General features: G+C 36.9%; 2 protein-coding genes across 3 annotated transcripts in view; both read left to right on the forward strand.

Moving 5' to 3' along the window:
• Nucleotides 1-13,598: 13,598 nt before the first annotated feature.
• On the forward strand, nucleotides 13,599-16,738 carry LOC112206852 (endogenous retrovirus group K member 6 Env polyprotein). Its single transcript, XM_024353144.2, has one exon. The coding sequence runs from the start codon at nucleotides 14,041-14,043 to the stop codon at nucleotides 16,138-16,140; it is 2,100 nt and encodes a 699-aa protein (XP_024208912.2). The 5' UTR covers nucleotides 13,599-14,040; the 3' UTR covers nucleotides 16,141-16,738.
• Nucleotides 16,739-18,396: 1,658 nt separating this feature from the next.
• The window catches only part of PRRG1 (proline rich and Gla domain 1), a 108,119-nt gene continuing 107,930 nt past the window's right edge, over nucleotides 18,397-18,585 (forward strand). Inside the window, exon 1 of one of the 2 annotated variants that reach the window (XM_016943694.3) lies at nucleotides 18,397-18,484. The gene's annotated coding sequence lies outside the window, so the exon portion shown is untranslated. Of the gene's footprint in view, nucleotides 18,559-18,585 lie in introns of both variants that reach the window. The other variant, XM_016943695.3, reaches the window with a different exon arrangement.

Here is an 18,585-nt window from a genome sequence, read left to right on the forward strand (position 1 = left end):
CAGAAACCTCAAAGCCTGCAAGGTCCTCCATTGATTAGATTACTGGATCTCTCCTTAAAAGCATTCCCTGCATTAGATTTTGGACTTATTATGCATCCATTGTTTTACTGTTACAGTTGACTTTATTATTATTATTATTATTATTATTTTATTTAGAAGATCTTAGCTAACTTCCATAGAGGTTTATCTGGTTGGTTTCTTTGTTTTAACTGTCTTTTTTCAATTTTAATTAGTTAGTACTTAACATATTTAGTTTTATTTTTAAAACTCCTTTCATACACACATAAAGACAGGGAGAGAAGTAGAGAGAGAAAGTAAAAGATATATATAATATGGTATTTTTGTAGAGAAAGTATCAAAAACGATTTTTCCAAAAAAGCCAACATCTCTTCTACAATAGATAATTTTAGCAAAAAAAATTATATTATTTTTAGTCTATAGCATTTTCTACTATAGAATTTATGTAATATAAAGTATATGAAAAATAATCCCCAATAGTCAAAAGATAAACAAACATAACTCATAATCCCATCATTCAATCACTATTTAATATTTAGAAAACTTTGCACTGAGAATTTAATGAAGTTTATAAATGGATAGAGAGCAAATTCAGTATAAAATCAAGAACAGCTGGTTAGCTGAGTAGGTGGTTCATAGAAATAGAGTTGGAGATTTGAGACATTGACATTAGAAGAGCATAAAGCAATCAAATGATTGAAACAGAGTGAAAATGTTATAAAGATATGGGTTTAAAATATTTAAAAGGAAAAGTAAAGGAAGTAGTAAGCCACAAGCAAAATTCCTTAAATCAAGAAGAATCCCTCTTGCTAGTTCCTTGATGGAAAAGGTTAGAGATAGCTTATTAGCTTTCAATATAGAAAAAAAAAATAATGTCACCCCTAAACCAAGTAACATTACCCCTAAGAGCCCACTGGGACTTCAGCGTAGCCAAAGTGAGTCAGAGTTTTCTTCCCAACTGAAATGAAGAGCATGAGGTAAAACTAATTAATCTAATTTTATGGTCCAAGTTGGGGAAAGAGCAATCTGGCAATTTCCTCACTGGATGCAAGAAAAATAAGTTATTCTGTTTATTTTTATCTTAGTTATATATTTTATATGTATGTCTAGCATCTTTTCTTCATACGAGTACTTCCATTTGGGACTGATAACAGAGAAAAATGCACACTCAGGCTAGATTTTACTTATTATTGAATTCAAAATTGAATAAGAAATGGCTGTAAAAGCTCAAGAACTTACATAGAGTCATTAAATAATATGCAGGGGAGCATAACTGAGAGAAGGCAAGGAAGAAGATAGGGAAGAAGATGAAAACAAAGGAGGGAAAGAGGGAAGGCATGTGAGAAGTAGGGAGGATTTTTCTTTACAATTCAAATAGATGTTGTTTTTAAAGGAAATGGGCCATGTATGCTACAAGTTCACAAATTCAATCTGAAAATCTCCATTACCAAAGTTCTTAAATTGCTTTCAAAAGAGATTACTGCTTATTTTCTCATAGTTTAGGCATTCTAGGTATAATCCCTGCTTAAAATATCAATGTGATTAACTTTTTAGTTTACTTTTGGAAATTTGTCTCTAATTAAGCCAAGTGTAGCCGACCAAATAATGGTCACTAAAGGTATACATGTCCTAGTCTTTGGAACTTGCAAATATATTATCTAACATGGAAAAAGGGACTTCATAAATGTGATTAACTTATGGATTTTGAGATGGTAAGATTATACTGGATTCTTCAAATGGGCCTTAAACATAATCACAAAGAGTCTTACAACAAGGAAAAAGAAGAGATTTGGTGACAGAAGAGGAAATGTGACAACGGAAGCAAGAAGTTGGAGTGATGTGAGGAAGAGGATGAAGGGAACCATTAGCCAAGAAATACTGGCAACTTCCAGAAGTTGCAAAAGGCATAGAAGCAAATCACCTGATGAAGCCTCTAGAAAAAACACACTCTGCCAACATCTTAATTTTAGACTTTTTTGGACTTTAGACAGTTCTGAGCTCCAGAACTGTGAGATATTAAATATATGTTGTTTTAAGTCTCTAAGTTTGTGGTTATTTGTTACAGCAACAGTAGGAAATAGCAAGTAAGTCAGTTTGAATAGATCTGAAAGCTTTAGAAAAGGCTATTACATACATATAATATAAGGCTATATATATATGGAGATATAGATGGATAGATAGACAGATGGAGGCATATCATTAACTATCTATCTATCTATCTATCTATCTTTAAACCTGACATCTGACATGTTGGATTTTTAATATAAAATGGAAAATAATTACAGTGCTGTAGCACATTCTCCTGGAATCATGTGAAGGTACTGTTATAATATGCAATATTGCTATACTACTTGTGATAGTGGTAAAACACAGATGAAATATAAACGCGGCAGAAACTCTCTTAACTGATCTTCTCTTAAAGTAGTTGTAGATTAACTGATGATCTCCGTTTCAACTATAGCACATAGAAACTTATGTTCACAGCACCTCAAATATTCTTGGACAATAATACTCCTGCTTACTTCTGATCCCTCCACTTAAGTGCTGTGTTCTAAAAAGAGTTGTATTTTATCCCCAAACTATTTACTTTAATTGTATATCTATAATTTGATCATAAATATTGTGATCCTTTATACACAGTTTTAATTACATAATTTGACTAAAATGATAAATATAAATTAAAAAGAAATTTCTTGTTTCCTTAAAATGTTTTGGAAAGATTTAATGCTTATGAATAGCTACTAAAAATTGTTGCTAAAGTATGTATGGGGGAGACAACTTAAAAGTTTTTAAAGGAATCATAAAAAATCTGGAAGGGTTCCATACTTAGATTGCTTCCCAAATGTCTTTAGTTTCTTAAAGTTCCTCCTCTAAAGACATCCAAAAATGGAAATCAGAGATGATGTTATCTTGGTTAAGAGCACAACTTAAGAGCCAGACATCCTGTGCTTTAATTTTATCTCTACCATTTACTAATCATAAATTTCAGGCAAGTTTCTTACCCTCATATGTAAAATGAGGATAATAATAGTTGCTACCTCCAAGAGATACTGGGAGGATTAATAATAGCTAGTGCATAGTAAGTGCTCAATTATTAATATTAATATTATTACTGCTACCATTTATGTGGTTAATTCAAGAATGACTACCTGGAACATTTATTGGTGGAGCCATACTCAAAGAAGAGGCTTGGGCTTTATGTCAAAAAAAAAAAAACCTGATAAATAAATTCACATGTTATCTTTATGTTAAAATAAATTTTTCAATCCTCTTCTTTGGCCAACTTTGCCAATTAACAAACCAGTTCCAATCCTAATCACTTCTGATGAAGGGTTTTCTTATAGATTGATTTAAATTTCTGTAAATTATTAGCTTAAAAACACATATATAAGACACAAATTTTATGAAAATTCAAAGCTCCTGTGACATATAAGCATCACTCCACCCAATCTTTTCTTCTCATCCTTGTTTTTTAAGATTAATAGTCTAAAACAATGAAACAATATGCCTGCAGCCCATAACACCCCATCCCACTCTGATTCTTCTCTTCTGTCTCAATGCACCACTCATCTTATACAAGGGTCAAAGCCCTTTCAAGCTGAAATTGTCTTCTGCTGGCCCAAAAGGATTCCCTTTGTATCTGCTTTCAAATATTTCAATGTTGTTGAATCTCTGTTATTATCTTACCTTACAGAACCATGCTGAAATAGACGGTTTTAGAGCTATCCTGAGACCTAGCTTGCTGTATTGCCCAGGATCACCCAGAGAGGCCTATTGAACAGAAACAGAAAACAGGAAAGTTACAAAAGAAACACTTTCTTTTTTCTTCTTTGGGATAATAATAACTACTTATGGTTAGACAATAAAGGACTGAAGTGAAAAGAGTAGTGGGATCCCAGGTTGCTTCTGGTAAAATCATCTCAATGTTTTAGTAATTAGGAATTGGGCTTTACTCAAATGTTTTATATTGGAAGTTTGTAATTATTTGGGGACAAACTGTTCCCTACTTTTTGGATTGGATTAGGGCAAAATACCCCAAAGCCTACAGCTGATTATCAAAAGGGAAGGAAGAAAGTATCATCCAAAAGTATGTATTAAGGTCAGGCTTTGTTGGGCTTCTTCCCAAGGATTATAGGAGACTTGGCTCCTTCTCCCAGCACTAATAGATTAAGGAAAATTAATTCAGATTGTGATGAAACTTAAGACACATTAGAGCTGAAGACAGAATGGCCAACAAACATTCAGACTAAGTAGAGAGAAAAGAGAAAATTACTAAATATTGCCAATTTTATGTTTCTGTTCTGAAAGCTGGATGTTTGTTTGACTAAAGGAATTCAGGATTCAAATGTCTTAGATTAAGAATCACAGCTTTTAGCATTAAAAGTGAAAATCACGGTTCAGAGGTAATAGCACAAAGTGAGATGTCAGAAGATTTGGATTCTAGTTCCAGCTCTACCATGTATCAAGGTGAAATTTATGAAATCTCTTACTCTCTCAGAGATGAGTTCACTGGGACCAAACATTTATTGGACTTTAATCTAGAACCTTAGACGCAGTGTTTATCCTTTCCTAGTTTTGGATTCATTATTTGAAAGCTGGGGATAATAATAGAACCAAACTATTATAGGTAGAAGTGATGATTAGAAGGAATAACGTATGTAAAGAGCATAGCACTGTGTCTGGCAGCTAAAAAAATATATTCGCTGTAATTTATCTATCCATTTGTTAAAGATGAGGTCAGAGAGACTGGCAAAAAAGGAACACATGTCAGAATTGATGGCATTAGGTGATTAAAGGAGAGCAATTGTTAAGTCATTATTTATAATTTTTTCAGCCTCTGAAGAAATGTTGGTACTCCAGAGCAAGTCCTCAAGTGACCACACCCTAGTCAATCAATCAAATTTCTGATCACAGATCTTAACTTTTCTATGTGAAGATCCAGAGTCTGTGAATAACTTTTTCATAGTACCCATTCTGTCTAATTTTAAATTAAACAATTAACCTTGGGAATACAAGAATGTGCAGAAACACAATTTATATGTGTGATTATTATTTTAGCTTTCATTCCAATATTAACTATACTGTATTAATACTGGTTACTATCCCACAACAATTCAGAACTGTTTAGCCACCAAGAAGATGATCCAAATTCAATGAGGATTAGAAGAGGTTTTGGGGAATGCTAGAGAAATAACTTCTGTGAAAGGTAAATGGGGGAAGAAGCAGGATTGGGCAGAGAAAGCCTTAAGCCTGAGATGTTGATTTGATACCTTTGAAAGGCAAGTGGGGAGGAAGCAAGTCAATGAAAACCTCAGACAAAGGTGCAAATTTGATAAAGTCTCAGCCAACCCAAGAGAGAGCTCGGGAGCAAAGACTGATGTTAGAGAAGTGCTGCACTAGGTAGAAATGGCCAGGCATCAGTACTCCATGGTGCTCAGTCAGTTGGTGGAAATTGCCCAAAAAGTATGCATTGGTTTTCAACGCATACTTTGAAGATGGTATCACTGGAGGCTGCCAGCTAATTCTACTCCTTGTAACTAAACAGCAGTTTTCTTTCTTGACGGAAGATCTGACTGGTGTACCAGAATGAGTGCCAAAGAGAGTTTCCCATAATATATATACCTTCAATATATTTTATTAGAATAAGAGTTTTTTCTGTTTTTCATACCTGACATAATTTTAAATTGTATAATTTAAAGCATTTATATATTTTCTTGTATATACTTTACCAAATTCTTGAGTTGCTAATTTTAAATAACAAATTACAAATTATAATAGAGGATTTTAAAATATATATTTAAAGTTGATTTACTTTATTTTTAAGGCAACTAAGTAAAATATTCTTTCCTGTATTCTCAAATATAACAATAAAGTTGGCATTTAAAATGCTGAGATAACTAACCATAACATTTCATCCATATTTTTCATTAAATTAAAATTCATAATTTTGAAATAATATTTTTGTTATTGCAAGCACATTTTAGATGCAAAACCAACATGCTCTATTAGTTTTCCAGTTGTTTGAGAAGAGAAGCTATATCTGTATATTCCAAGTATATTCTAAGAAGTTCTGTACTGCAATTGTAATGAACAAAGAATCACTGCACATTTTTGGAATGTGATAAAAGAGTATTTAAAATATACCCTTCACATCTGTGAGTCATATAAATCATTCATTGAAAATGAAATATGTTTCATACCTGCCTTCGCATTTTACCAAATTCAGGATGATAGGCTATGGCTTTATATTACTGTATGATATAATGAATGCTGTAATCAAAATGTGCCATGGACATTAGAAATGAAAAGCCATACTCTGATTATTCATTGTAACAGCAAACCAGATATATTCTCTCACAAATATTTTTACAGAGACATGTGCACAGATAGATTGATTATACAGATATATACTGGAATTTCAAATTCACTTTAAGACATTTTAAGATATGTGAATATTGGTTCCCTGGATAATCTAAAGATTTAAGAAATTTAATCACTACTTAAATGATGATCATCGTTATTATGTAACTAACTTCTGTATTCTGTAGCCAAAAGAAGTTCCCTGTATTCTGATGAGACTTAGTAAATATGGCTAGCAAAAACAGTTCATTTATTTAACATTTCCTAAGTAGACCACATTTTGCTCAGTATTTTTCCAACATTTTACTATAAAATTTTTCAAACATACAGAAAAGTGGGAAGAATTGTATAGTGAACACTCACCACCTGTATTCTACAAATAGCATTTAACTTCACTTGTTTTATCACATTTTTTCCATCCATATATTCATTTATCTGTCTTTACATCAGTTCAACTTATTTTTAATGCATCTGAAAGTAGGTTGATAAATCAGTACATTTCTCTTAAAATACCTAAGAATTAACTACAGTTTAATACAATCTGCCCTGTGTATCCATGGGTTCTACATCTATGAATTCAACCAACCATGGATCAAAAATTCAGTAATTACCAGGCATAGAAAGGCTGACCTTTTCCTATCTGCAGGCTCCACAGGGTCAACAGAGGACCATATGGGCAGATTTCGATATCTGCAGGGGTCCTGGAAACAATCTTTGCTGATACTGAGAGACAAAGGAACAACTATATTTATTTGTGTGTGTGTGGTGGTGTGGTGGTGGGTTTTTTTTTCCCCAAGGTCCCAATGTGTCACCCAGGCTGGAGTGCAGTGGTGCTATCTGGCTCACTGTAACTTCTGCCTCCGCCAGGGTCAAGTGATCCTCCCACCTAGGTTTCCTGAGTAGCTGGGACTACAGGTGCACACCACCATGCCTGGCTAATTTTTGTATTGTTTGTAGAGACAGGGTTTCACCATGCTACCCAGGCTGGTCTCAAACTCCTGGCCTCAAGCGATCCACCCACCTTGTATTTGTGTGTGTGTGTGTGTGTTTTTCATTTGAGATAAAATTTTCACACAAAATAATGCATAATGCCTTGAGTGTACCATTCAATGAATTTCTACAAATGAACAAATCTGTATAAATAAAATGTAGAATATTGATAATACCCCAGGAAGTTATCTCAAGCCTTTGTGCTACTTCCCAGCCAATCTCCCACACTCCACAGGAAAATACCCCTCTTTTTTTCCCCCTATAGATGATTTTTGCTTGCTCTAGAAATTCCTATTAATAGAACAACACATATTCTTTCATGTAAGGCTTTATTCACTCAACCTTTTATTTTCAGATTCATCCACATTATTACTTATTTCAGCAGTTCATTCCTTTTTATTTCTGAGTAGTGTCCCTTTGTGTAAAGATATCTGTTTTTTTAATCCATTGTTCTCTAGATTATGGCCTGATATAAATAAAGCTGCTAGAACCTTCTTGTACTAGTAATTTTTTGTATGTATTTTTCTTGAGTAAATACTGATAAGGGGAATTGATGGATTATAAAGTAAGTATATGTGTTGCTTTAGAAAAAAATTCAGATCTTTCTTCAAAGTAATTGTATGATGTTTCACTGCCACCAACAACATATAAATGTTCCAATGACTCCATATCTTCCCCAATATTTGCTGGTGTTAGTCTTTTCAAGTTTAGCCAAACTGGTGAGTGTGCTATGTTAGCTAACTGTGGTTTTATTTTGGATTTCCCTTATGACTGATGATGTTGGACACATTTTCATGTATCCATTGGCTGTATCTTTTCCCTTTTGAATTTTCTATCAATGTTTTTGTTAATTTTTAATTTATTTATGGTTGAGTTGCAAAGATTTTGTGCATATTTTGATACCAGTATTTTATCTGATACATGTTTTGCAAATTTTTCTCCCACACTGAGGCTTGTTTATTAATTTTCGTAATGGTGTTTTTTGATGAGTAAATGTATTAAATTTTTATGAAGTTTAATTTTTCATTATTTTTCATTTACAATTATTGCTTTCTTTGTTCTAAGAGACATTTGTCTATCTCCAAATCACAAAGATAGTCTATGTTTTCATACAAAAGATTTATAGTTTTACTTTTTACATTTAGGTCTATTGTTCTGTCTCAAATTAATTTTTGTTTATTGCATGAGGCAGGAATTGAGTTTCATTTCCTTGCATATGGATACCCAGTTGTTCCAGCACTATTCATGGAAAAGCCTTTTCTGTCCCCAATGGATTGCCTTGGCTATTTTGTCAAAAAATCAAATGAACATATAAGTGGAGAGACCTTTCTAGTCTCTCTATTCAACTCTATTGACATATTTGTTCGTTTTTATGCTACACTGTCTTGATTGCCATTATGTTATAGTAGATCTTAAAAAGCAATTATTATAAATCCTTTAAGTTTGTTCTTTTTCAAATTACTTTGCATAATCTAGATTCTTCCTTTGTATGTCTATATGCCTTTATTTTCCTATATGGCTTATATCATTGGTCTACTTCCTTAAAAGTCTGCTTGGATTATAATTGGGAATGTGTTGACACTAAAACTAATGTTGGGATAAATGATATATTAATAATATTGAAGCTTTTCATCCATGAACATGATATATTTTTTCATTTAGTTAGGTCTTGATAAATTTCTCTCAGCAGTGTTTTGTAGTTTATAATAAAGAAGTCTTGCATAGTTTTATTAAATTTACTTCTAGCCATATTATAGTTTCTGATGTTATTATAAATCAAATTTTTCTTACATTGTTCTGAAATTATTTTCTAATTCTGTGCTAGTATATAAAACATGTGTTTTTTTATGTTATTTAATTTCCAAATATAGGAAATTTTTCTAGATATGATACTGCTACACATTTCTAATTTAATTTCATTGTAGTTAGAGCACATGCTTTTTATTTAAATCCTTTTAAATTTATTACCCTGGTTTTATCATATAATCTGTCTTACTACATGAATGTTTACTAAGAATTTTTGAGAAGATACAAAAGAAATACAAAAATTAAACCCTGCTTTCCTGCAGTTAACCAACCACATGGGAGTTAAACATGTAAAAGTGCCGAACAATATGACATTCAGGAAGGGCTAAAATTACATCATTAGTATGAATTGAATACATAAGTGATTAAAAGTCTGGAAAGAAAAGATTTATCAAAGTAGGGGATCATTCAGGGTATGCACCCCTCCAATATTTTTAGACATGAGTCTTGAAATAGATGTTTGGCATAAACTATTGAATTGGAAGTTGGTGAAATGATTAGTAACACAAGGGATTTTAAAAAGCATTGGCAATTCATGAGCAGAAGACAGCACGGACTCTTCTTCCTCCTTCCTTTTGTTCTTTTTTTCACAAGATTTTTTTCCAGCCCAGTATATGTTATGCTTTGTGATTAATGCTAGAGCTACACTGTCTGTCTCTCCACTCAGAGATCTCTCAGTGAAGAGGAAGATGTAGGCATAAATATATTAAAGCATAAGCCTTAGGAAGGGGGATGCCAGTACAGAGATAGCAAGCAGAGTATCAATAGCTGATTTACTTTGCCTTAAATGGCACCAGGAAGAATTTACACAGTGGCTGTCTTTGAGCTGGATCTGTAAGAACGTGTCTGCTAGAGAGAGAGAACGGGAAAGTCCTAACAGCACGAAAGTATAAGGTAAATACAGCCAGCAGCTTAGGGTGCATATGATGGGTAGGGGAATGAGTTTGCAAAGGTGCAAAGCAGCCAGATAGCAAGATTTGATTGTGCTGAAAAAGTTTGTATTTTATGGTAAAGTGGACAGGAGTCATGAAATGTCTTTAAGTAGTACAGTGGCTTGATCACATTTGTGTTTATAAAGCTATCTGGCAGAACTGGGAAGGGTGGACTGGATTCGGGAGAAACTAAAGACAGGGAAACCAGCTGGGAGACCATGTGGTAGCTCAGGTGATTGGTGATACATCTGAAGTGAGGCAGGAAAGATGAATTAATATGTGAAACATGTAAGAGGTAGAATGAATAGAAAACTGAGGACAGAGAAAAAGTGGTCATGAGTGATTACCACTTTTAATGTGTTTGACGGGGTGCATAGTATTTTCATTATGAAGAAAATCAAATGCAAGAAGGAAGGCAGATTTTGGAAGAGAAATTGAGTTTCATTTCTTATACCTTGAGGAGGAATAATCCATTAGCCAGGTAACTAGAGATCTGAAAATCAGGAGAGGGATTAGTGTGAGAGATTTGATTTGCAAGTCATTAATATTGACTTGACATCAGTCAAGAAGAGAACTGGATTTATACCTAACTGGTATGTGTAAGGGAGACTTGGACTTTTGGATGAAGATTAGGCTGAGATAATTTATGAGGCCTTTTCTGGGCCTTTGAGTAACTATAAAGTGAAAGGAGGAGTGGAATAATATGGGGTAACTGGGAGATGGATGCTGGTGAAGTAGACAGCAGATCTAGAATACCAATTCTAAAAGTCTGGTTCTTAAGCCTGCCTTATTTATTTAACAAAAAACATATCAGAAAAAAAGTAATTGGAGGAAAGTTAAGCTCTCATCCTATATTAATTAGAATATTTTATGGTTTATGCAAGAGAAATTAACTTGAGCTAGCTTCAGCAAAATAAGATACCTTCTTATGAGGATTCAGTGGTTCCTCATAGAAGCCAATGATAAGAATGCCATTGTAACTATGAGGCAGACAACCATTGAGGATCCAGGCTCAGCTGCACTGTGTCTACCTCTTTCTGTTTCTCCCCTCTTCCATCCACTCCAGATTTGTTTTCCTAAGATTCTCCTTATGTTATAGTTCCTAAATTGACACATTATAGCTTCAGACACCCAGTGTTACCAATTCCCTGCTACTATTCTAAATCCCCACGGAAGTTCTGTGGCCCAGCATGGGTGAGATGCTCCATCCTGATCCAGTTAATTCTGTGTGTTTAGAGGGGCCAAGGGACTCCAGGTCAATTAAATAATAATATCTGGGGATGGGATCCAGATATCAGTATTTTTTTACAAGTGTTTCAGTTTGAAAAGCAGTGGCTTAGGCTTTGTTACTTTTATGTAAAGAAAGACTGTAGTAGGGATATTAATGCCCCCCAAAAGATATCCACGTGCCAGTACCCAAAACCTGTGAAAATATGTTACATGGCAAAAGGGAATTAAAGTTACAGATATAATTAAGGCTGCTAATCATTTGACCTTCAGATAGGGAGACTGTTTTGGATTATCTTAATGTGCCCAATATAATCAGAAAGGTCCTTACATGTGGAAGAGGTAGGCAGAAGTGTCAGTGTGTCAGAGTAATATTATTGTTGGCTTTGAAAATGGAATACAGCCATGAATGAAGGAATGTGGGAGGTCTCTAGAACGTGGAAAAGGCAAGAAAAAAGATTCTCCCAAAAAGTTTCCATAAAGGAACTCAACTCTGCTGACACCTTGATTTTAGTCCAGTGTGACTCTTGTCAGACTTCCTCCAGGACCATAAGATAAATTTGTGTTGTTTTAAACCATGAAGTTTGTGGTAATTTTTGTAAAGCAGCCACAGAAAACTAATACATAGACACTGTTAACCATCTTTGTTAATACTTGAATATTTGGGGAGGCAGGGAGAGGGAGAGAAAGAGGGGTCAAAGGTAATTCCAAGGCTGTATTCCTTAAATACAGTTTCGATGGTGGACATCTTTTTTTTTGTCTGTCTAATGCCTGTCTCTTCTGAAAACGGCATCTCCCCCTTACTGTTTGTTTTCATTTAGAAATTTTTCTCTTTATTTTTTTTTCTTTAACCATGTGGTTCTAATTGGGTCCCATTCTTATGTCACATATGCATTTTCTCTTCAGGAGTGGTTACGGTACTCAATTCTACCCAATCAGATGTTTTAACTGTTGCTTTAAAAACTGGAAGTGAGAGAAGAGAGATACTTTCTCTCTGGTAGGAACTTGGTAGGTGTGAGCAACTTGTAACAGGCTACGGTGCCAAACCAGCAGAACATGACTTTGAGATGTTCTGTTAGAATGACCCTGTCTGGATTGAGAGCCTGAGCTGGAATTCAAAGCATTCCTGTTGCTGGTTCCATTTAATCCTATGGCCAATCATAGACCTACCCTTTCACAACTTGGGTTACACAATAACTTCCTGTTTTTTGCCTGATCTACTTCAATCTAGTTTTTGTCATTTCAACCAAAATATCCTGAAAAATTTAGACAAAAAAGAAAAAAAATAATCAAGTGAAAAGTTTTTAAAAAAACACATATGCACATTTATTAAGGATGCAAATCTTACTTTTATTAGCCTAGCAATTTTTTTAAGAACATGTATGTGAAATATTTTACTAGTGAAATGAATAGGACAAAGTCCTGCTTCCAGGCACTTACAGACTTACTAATCCTGCAAAATTTGTGTCTACATTACCAATATACCTTTTGGCAATATATCTCTCTACATCCTCCCTAGGCTTATGTAGGGGCAACCCACCCCTACATCTGGTGCCCAACGTGGAGGCTTTTCTCTAGGGTGAACGAGTAATCAAAACTCCGTATCAATCTGCTCAAAGAGCAGAGTTGGTTGCAGTCATCACAGTGTTACAAGATTTTGACCAACCTATCAATATTATATCAGATTCTGCATATGTAGTACAGGCTACAAGGGATGTTGAGACAGCTCTAATTAAATATAGCATGGATGATCAGTTAAACCAGCTATTCAATTTATTACAACAAACTGTAAGAAAAAGAAATTTCCCATTTTATATTACTCATATTCGAGCACACACTAATTTACCAGGGCCTTTGACTAAAGCAAATGAACAAGCTGACTTACTGGTATCATCTGCATTCATAAAAGCACAAGAACTTCATGCTTTGACTCATGTAAATGCAGCAGGATTAAAAAACAAATTTGATGTCACATGGAAACAGGCAAAAGATATTGTACAACATTGCACCCAGTGTCAAGTCTTACACCTGCCCACTCAAGAGGCAGGAGTTAATCCCAGAGGTCTGTGTCCTAATGCATTATGGCAAATGGATGTCACGCATGTACCTTCATTTGGAAGATTATCATATGTTCACGTAACAGTTGATACTTATTCACATTTCATACGGGCAACTTGCCAAACAGGAGAAAGTACTTCCCATGTTAAAAAACATTTATTGTCTTGTTTTGCTGTAATGGGAGTTCCAGAAAAAATCAGAACTGACAATGGACCAGGATATTGTAGTAAAGCTTTCCAAAAATTCTTAAGTCAGTGGAAAATTTCACATACAACAGGAATTCCTTATAATTCCCAAGGACAGGCCATAGTTGAAAGAACTAATAGAACACTCAAAACTCAATTAGTTAAACAAAAAGAAGGGGGAGACAGTAAGGAGTGTACCACTCCTCAGATGCAACTTAATCTAGCACTCTATACTTTAAATTTTTTAAACATTTATAGAAATCAGACTACTACTTCTGCAGAACAACATCTTACTGGTAAAAAGAACAGCCCACATGAAGGAAAACTAATTTGGTGGAAAGATAATAAAAATAAGACATGGGAAATAGGGAAGGTGATAACGTGGGGGAGAGGTTTTGCTTGTGTTTCACCAGGAGAAAATCAGCTTCCTGTTTGGATACCCACTAGACATTTGAAGTTCTACAATGAACCCATCGGAGATGCAAAGAAAAGCACCTCCGCGGAGACGGAGACACCGCAATCGAGCACCGTTGACTCACAAGATGAACAAAATGGTGACATCAGAAGAACAGATGAAGTTGCCATCCACCAAGAAGGCAGAGCCGCCGACTTGGGCACAACTAAAGAAGCTGACGCAGTTAGCTACAAAATATCTAGAGAACACAAAGGTGACACAAACCCCAGAGAGTATGCTGCTTGCAGCCTTGATGATTGTATCAATGGTGGTAAGTCTCCCTATGCCTGCAGGAGCAGCTGCAGCTAACTATACCTACTGGGCCTATGTGCCTTTCCAGCCCTTAATTCGGGCAGTCACATGGATGGATAATCCTATAGAAGTATATGTTAATGATAGTGTATGGGTACCTGGCCCCACAGATGATCGCTGCCCTGCCAAACCTGAGGAAGAAGGGATGATGATAAATATTTCCATTGGGTATTGTTATCCTCCTATTTGCCTAGGGAGAGCACCAGGATGTTTAATGCCTGCAGTCCAAAATTGGTTGGTAGAAGTACCTACTGTCAGTCCCATCAGTAGATTCACTTATCACATGGTAAGCGGGATGTCACTCAGGCCACAGGTAAATTATTTACAAGACTTTTCTTATCAAAGATCATTAAAATTTAGACCTAAAGGGAAACCTTGCCCCAAGGAAATTCCCAAAGAATCAAAAAATACAGAAGTTTTAGTTTGGGAAGAATGTGTGGCCAATAGTGCAGTGATATTACAAAACAATGAATTCGGAACTATTATAGATTGGGCACCTCGAGGTCAATTCTACCACAATTGCTCAGGACGAACTCAGTCGTGTCCAAGTGCACAAGTGAGTCCAGCTGTTGATAGCGACTTAACAGAAAGTTTAGACAAACATAAGCATAAAAAATTGCAGTCTTTCTACCCTTGGGAATGGGGAGAAAAAGGAATCTCTACCCCAAGACCAAAAATAGTAAGTCCTGTTTCTGGTCCTGAACATCCAGAATTATGGAGGCTTACTGTGGCCTCACACCACATTAGAATTTGGTCTGGAAATCAAACTTTAGAAACAAGAGATCATAAGCCATTTTATACTATCGACCTAAATTCCAGTCTAACGGTTCCTTTACAAAGTTGCGTAAAGCCCCCTTATATGCTAGTTGTAGGAAATATAGTTATTAAACCAGACTCCAAGACTATAACCTGTGAAAATTGTAGATTGTTTACTTGCATTGATTCAACTTTTAATTGGCAACGCCATATTCTGCTGGTGAGAGCAAGAGAGGGCGTGTGGATCCCTGTGTCCATGGACCGACCGTGGGAGGCCTCGCCATCCGTCCATATTTTGACTGAAGTATTAAAAGGTGTTTTAAATAGATCCAAAAGATTCATTTTTACTTTAATTGCAGTGATTATGGGATTAATTGCAGTCACAGCTACGGCTGCTGTAGCAGGAGTTGCATTGCACTCTTCTGTTCAGTCAGTAAACTTTGTTAATGATTGGCAAAAAAATTCTACAAGACTGTGGAATTCACAATCTAGTATTGATCAAAAATTGGCAAATCAAATTAATGATCTTAGACAAACTGTCATTTGGATGGGAGACAGACTCATGAGCTTAGAACATCGTTTCCAGTTACAGTGTGACTGGAATACGTCAGACTTTTGTACTACACCCCAAATTTACAATGAGTCTGAGCATCACTGGGACATGGTTAGACGCCATCTACAGGGAAGAGAAGATAATCTCACTTTAGACGTTTCCAAATTAAAAGAACAAATTTTCGAAGCATCGAAAGCCCATTTAAATTTGGTGCCAGGAACTGAGGCAATTGCAGGAGTTGCTGATGGCCTCGCAAATCTTAACCCTGTCACTTGGGTTAAGACCATTGGAAGTACTACGATTATAAATCTCATATTAATCCTTGTGTGCCTGTTTTGTCTGTTGTTAGTCTGCAGGTGTACCCAACAGCTCCGAAGAGACAGCGACCATCGAGAACAGGCCATGATGACAATGGCGGTTTTGTCGAAAAGAAAAGGGGGAAATGTGGGGAAAAGCAAGAGAGATCAGATTGTTACTGTGTCTGTGTAGAAAGAAGTAGACATAGGAGACTTCATTTTGTTCTGTACTAAGAAAAATTCTTCTGCCTTGAGATTCTGTTAATCTATAACCTTACCCCCAACCCCGTGCTCTCTGAAACATGTGCTGTGTCAACTCAGAGTTAAATGGATTAAGGGCGGTGCAAGATGTGCTTTGTTAAACAGATGCTTGAAGGCAGCATGCTCCTTAAGAGTCATCACCACTCCCTAATCTCAAGTACCCAGGGACACAAAAACTGCGGAAGGCCGCAGGGACCTCTGCCTAGGAAAGCCAGGTATTGTCCAAGGTTTCTCCCCATGTGATAGTCTGAAATATGGCCTCGTGGGAAGGGAAAGACCCGACCGTCCCCCAGCCCGACACCCGTAAAGGGTCTGTGCTGAGGAGGATTAGTAAAAGAGGAAGGAATGCCTCTTGCAGTTGAGACAAGAGGAAGGCATCTGTCTCCTGCCTGTCCCTGGGCAATGGAATGTCTCGGTATAAAACCCGATTGTATGCTCCATCTACTGAGATAGGGAAAAACCGCCTTAGGGCTGGAGGTGGGACCTGCGGGCAGCAATACTGCTTTGTAAAGCATTGAGATGTTTATGTGTATGCACATCTAAAAGCACAGCAGTTAATCCTTTACATTGTCTATGATGCAAAGACCTTTGTTCACGTGTTTGTCTGCTGACCCTCTCCCCACAATTGTCTTGTGACCCTGACACATCCCCCTCTTCGAGAAACACCCACAAATGATCAATAAATACTAAGGGAACTCAGAGGCTGGCGGGATCCTCCATATGGGATCCTCCATATGCTGAACGCTGGTTCCCCGGGTCCCCTTTTTTCTTTCTCTATACTTTGTCTCTGTGTCTTTTTCTTTCCTAAGTCTCTCGTTCCACCTTACGAGAAACACCCACAGGTGTGTAGGGGCAACCCACCCCTACAGGCTTATTTGACAAGTGCAAGATAGAAATGAGTTCTAGAAAATCTGATTTGTAAAATATATGAATGGAAGACAAGAAAGGTTAAATGGAAGAATTTCGGGATATTCAGATCTTTAAGGGTAATCACCAAACTCTCCCATAAAATGCTCCCATCACAGTTAAAATGCTTGCTAGCAAAGACTATTGGTGTGGTCCTGTGGCAATTCTTTTATTCTTAATAAGCCAAATGTTTCTTAATTCCATCACAATTAAAGTAAAAAGAAGGGGAACTTAGTTTGGAATAAATCACTTCAGGTCCACAGCCCAATTCACTTTGGATTCACTCAGGCGTGTGTTTATTTTAATAGCTGATCTGAAAGCATGTGAGATGCCACAGCTGACCAGACTGTAAACAGAAAAGCGTACAAGTTAAAACCAAGCACGCATGCAGCATGGAATAATAATCAAGCTAGGCTCCTTATGATGCAAAATGCCAGAAAACCTCCAAGCATTAGGTCAAAGTTTACACAATAGCAAAAGCCTTTTATTCTGTTTCTTAGAGGGGCTTGTAGAAGTTTAAGATTCAAGTTCTAAGATAGCTCTACCTAAAAAGCGAGGTCAAAGATGGGTTTTCTTCTCAAGATATTGATATTTGGGTAAGTTTGTACAAGACGGTTTTTTTGTGTGTTTTTTTTTTTTTTTTTTTTTTTTTTAGAAAAAGCAGATAGTTGTCACCAAGAGTTGTCCGGAAACAGTGGCAAGGTAATTATTCCTCAAGGAAAGGGCAATTCTCTGAGCTGTAACAGTGGACAATGGTCGAATAGTCACCAACCACGATCTGGGCTCACACATAGCAAAGAGGTATATTAACTAGGATGCCCTACACAGGCGGTCTGTGGATGAGAAATCCCTATGCCCCTCACTTCACCAGGGCTGAAGAGTACGCGATGAGGAGAAATGACTAGGAAAAGGAATAATGTGTGGTGAGGTATGTATGCGAAAGAGAAAAAGGCTGGCGGGGACCCGCGGTGGCTAGAAGGAGAGACGTGGCGGCCCAACGGCTGACTACTTGGGCCCGCGCCGAGCCAGGCTTTCTCCACGGTGCGTGTGGGAGTGCACAGAGGGGCCTCGACGGCTTTTCTGTATGTGTTATAAATAAACCCCAAGAGTGGAAAGCTCCAGCAGGATGCCCTGAGCGCTGGGTCTTCCCAGCAGAAGCGGTGAAGGATCCGCCCCTCGTTTCCCACCCCCGCGCCCCACCCTGTTCCCGCCCCTTCTCTCTTAACCCCGCCCCAGCCCAGCCCCCGCCTCTTTCCACCTCCCTTCCAGTCCGCTCCCGGTTCCTGGCTCCAGCTAGGCTCGGCAGAAATAGGAGCGCGCAGGCGCGACGTGTGGCTCGCAGAACGGCGAGTAGCGGAGCGGGACCCGCTGTGAGTGTGGCGGCCGCGCTGGGTTCCTAGCTGGGGAAACGTGATCCGGGCGAAGCGCCCCAGGAAGGATTGGGGTGTGTGGGGGTGACTTCGGTTCTGGG

The sequence above is a fragment of the Pan troglodytes genome, chromosome X, assembly GCF_028858775.2.
Source record: "Pan troglodytes isolate AG18354 chromosome X, NHGRI_mPanTro3-v2.0_pri, whole genome shotgun sequence".
In the NCBI taxonomy this organism is placed as follows: Eukaryota; Metazoa; Chordata; class Mammalia; order Primates; family Hominidae; genus Pan; species Pan troglodytes.

Excerpts from the sequence above, each read along its gene's own strand:
- LOC112206852 (XM_024353144.2), top strand. The coding sequence starts at position 14,041 with ATGAACCCATCGGAGATGCAAAGAAAAGCACCTCCGCGGAGACGGAGA.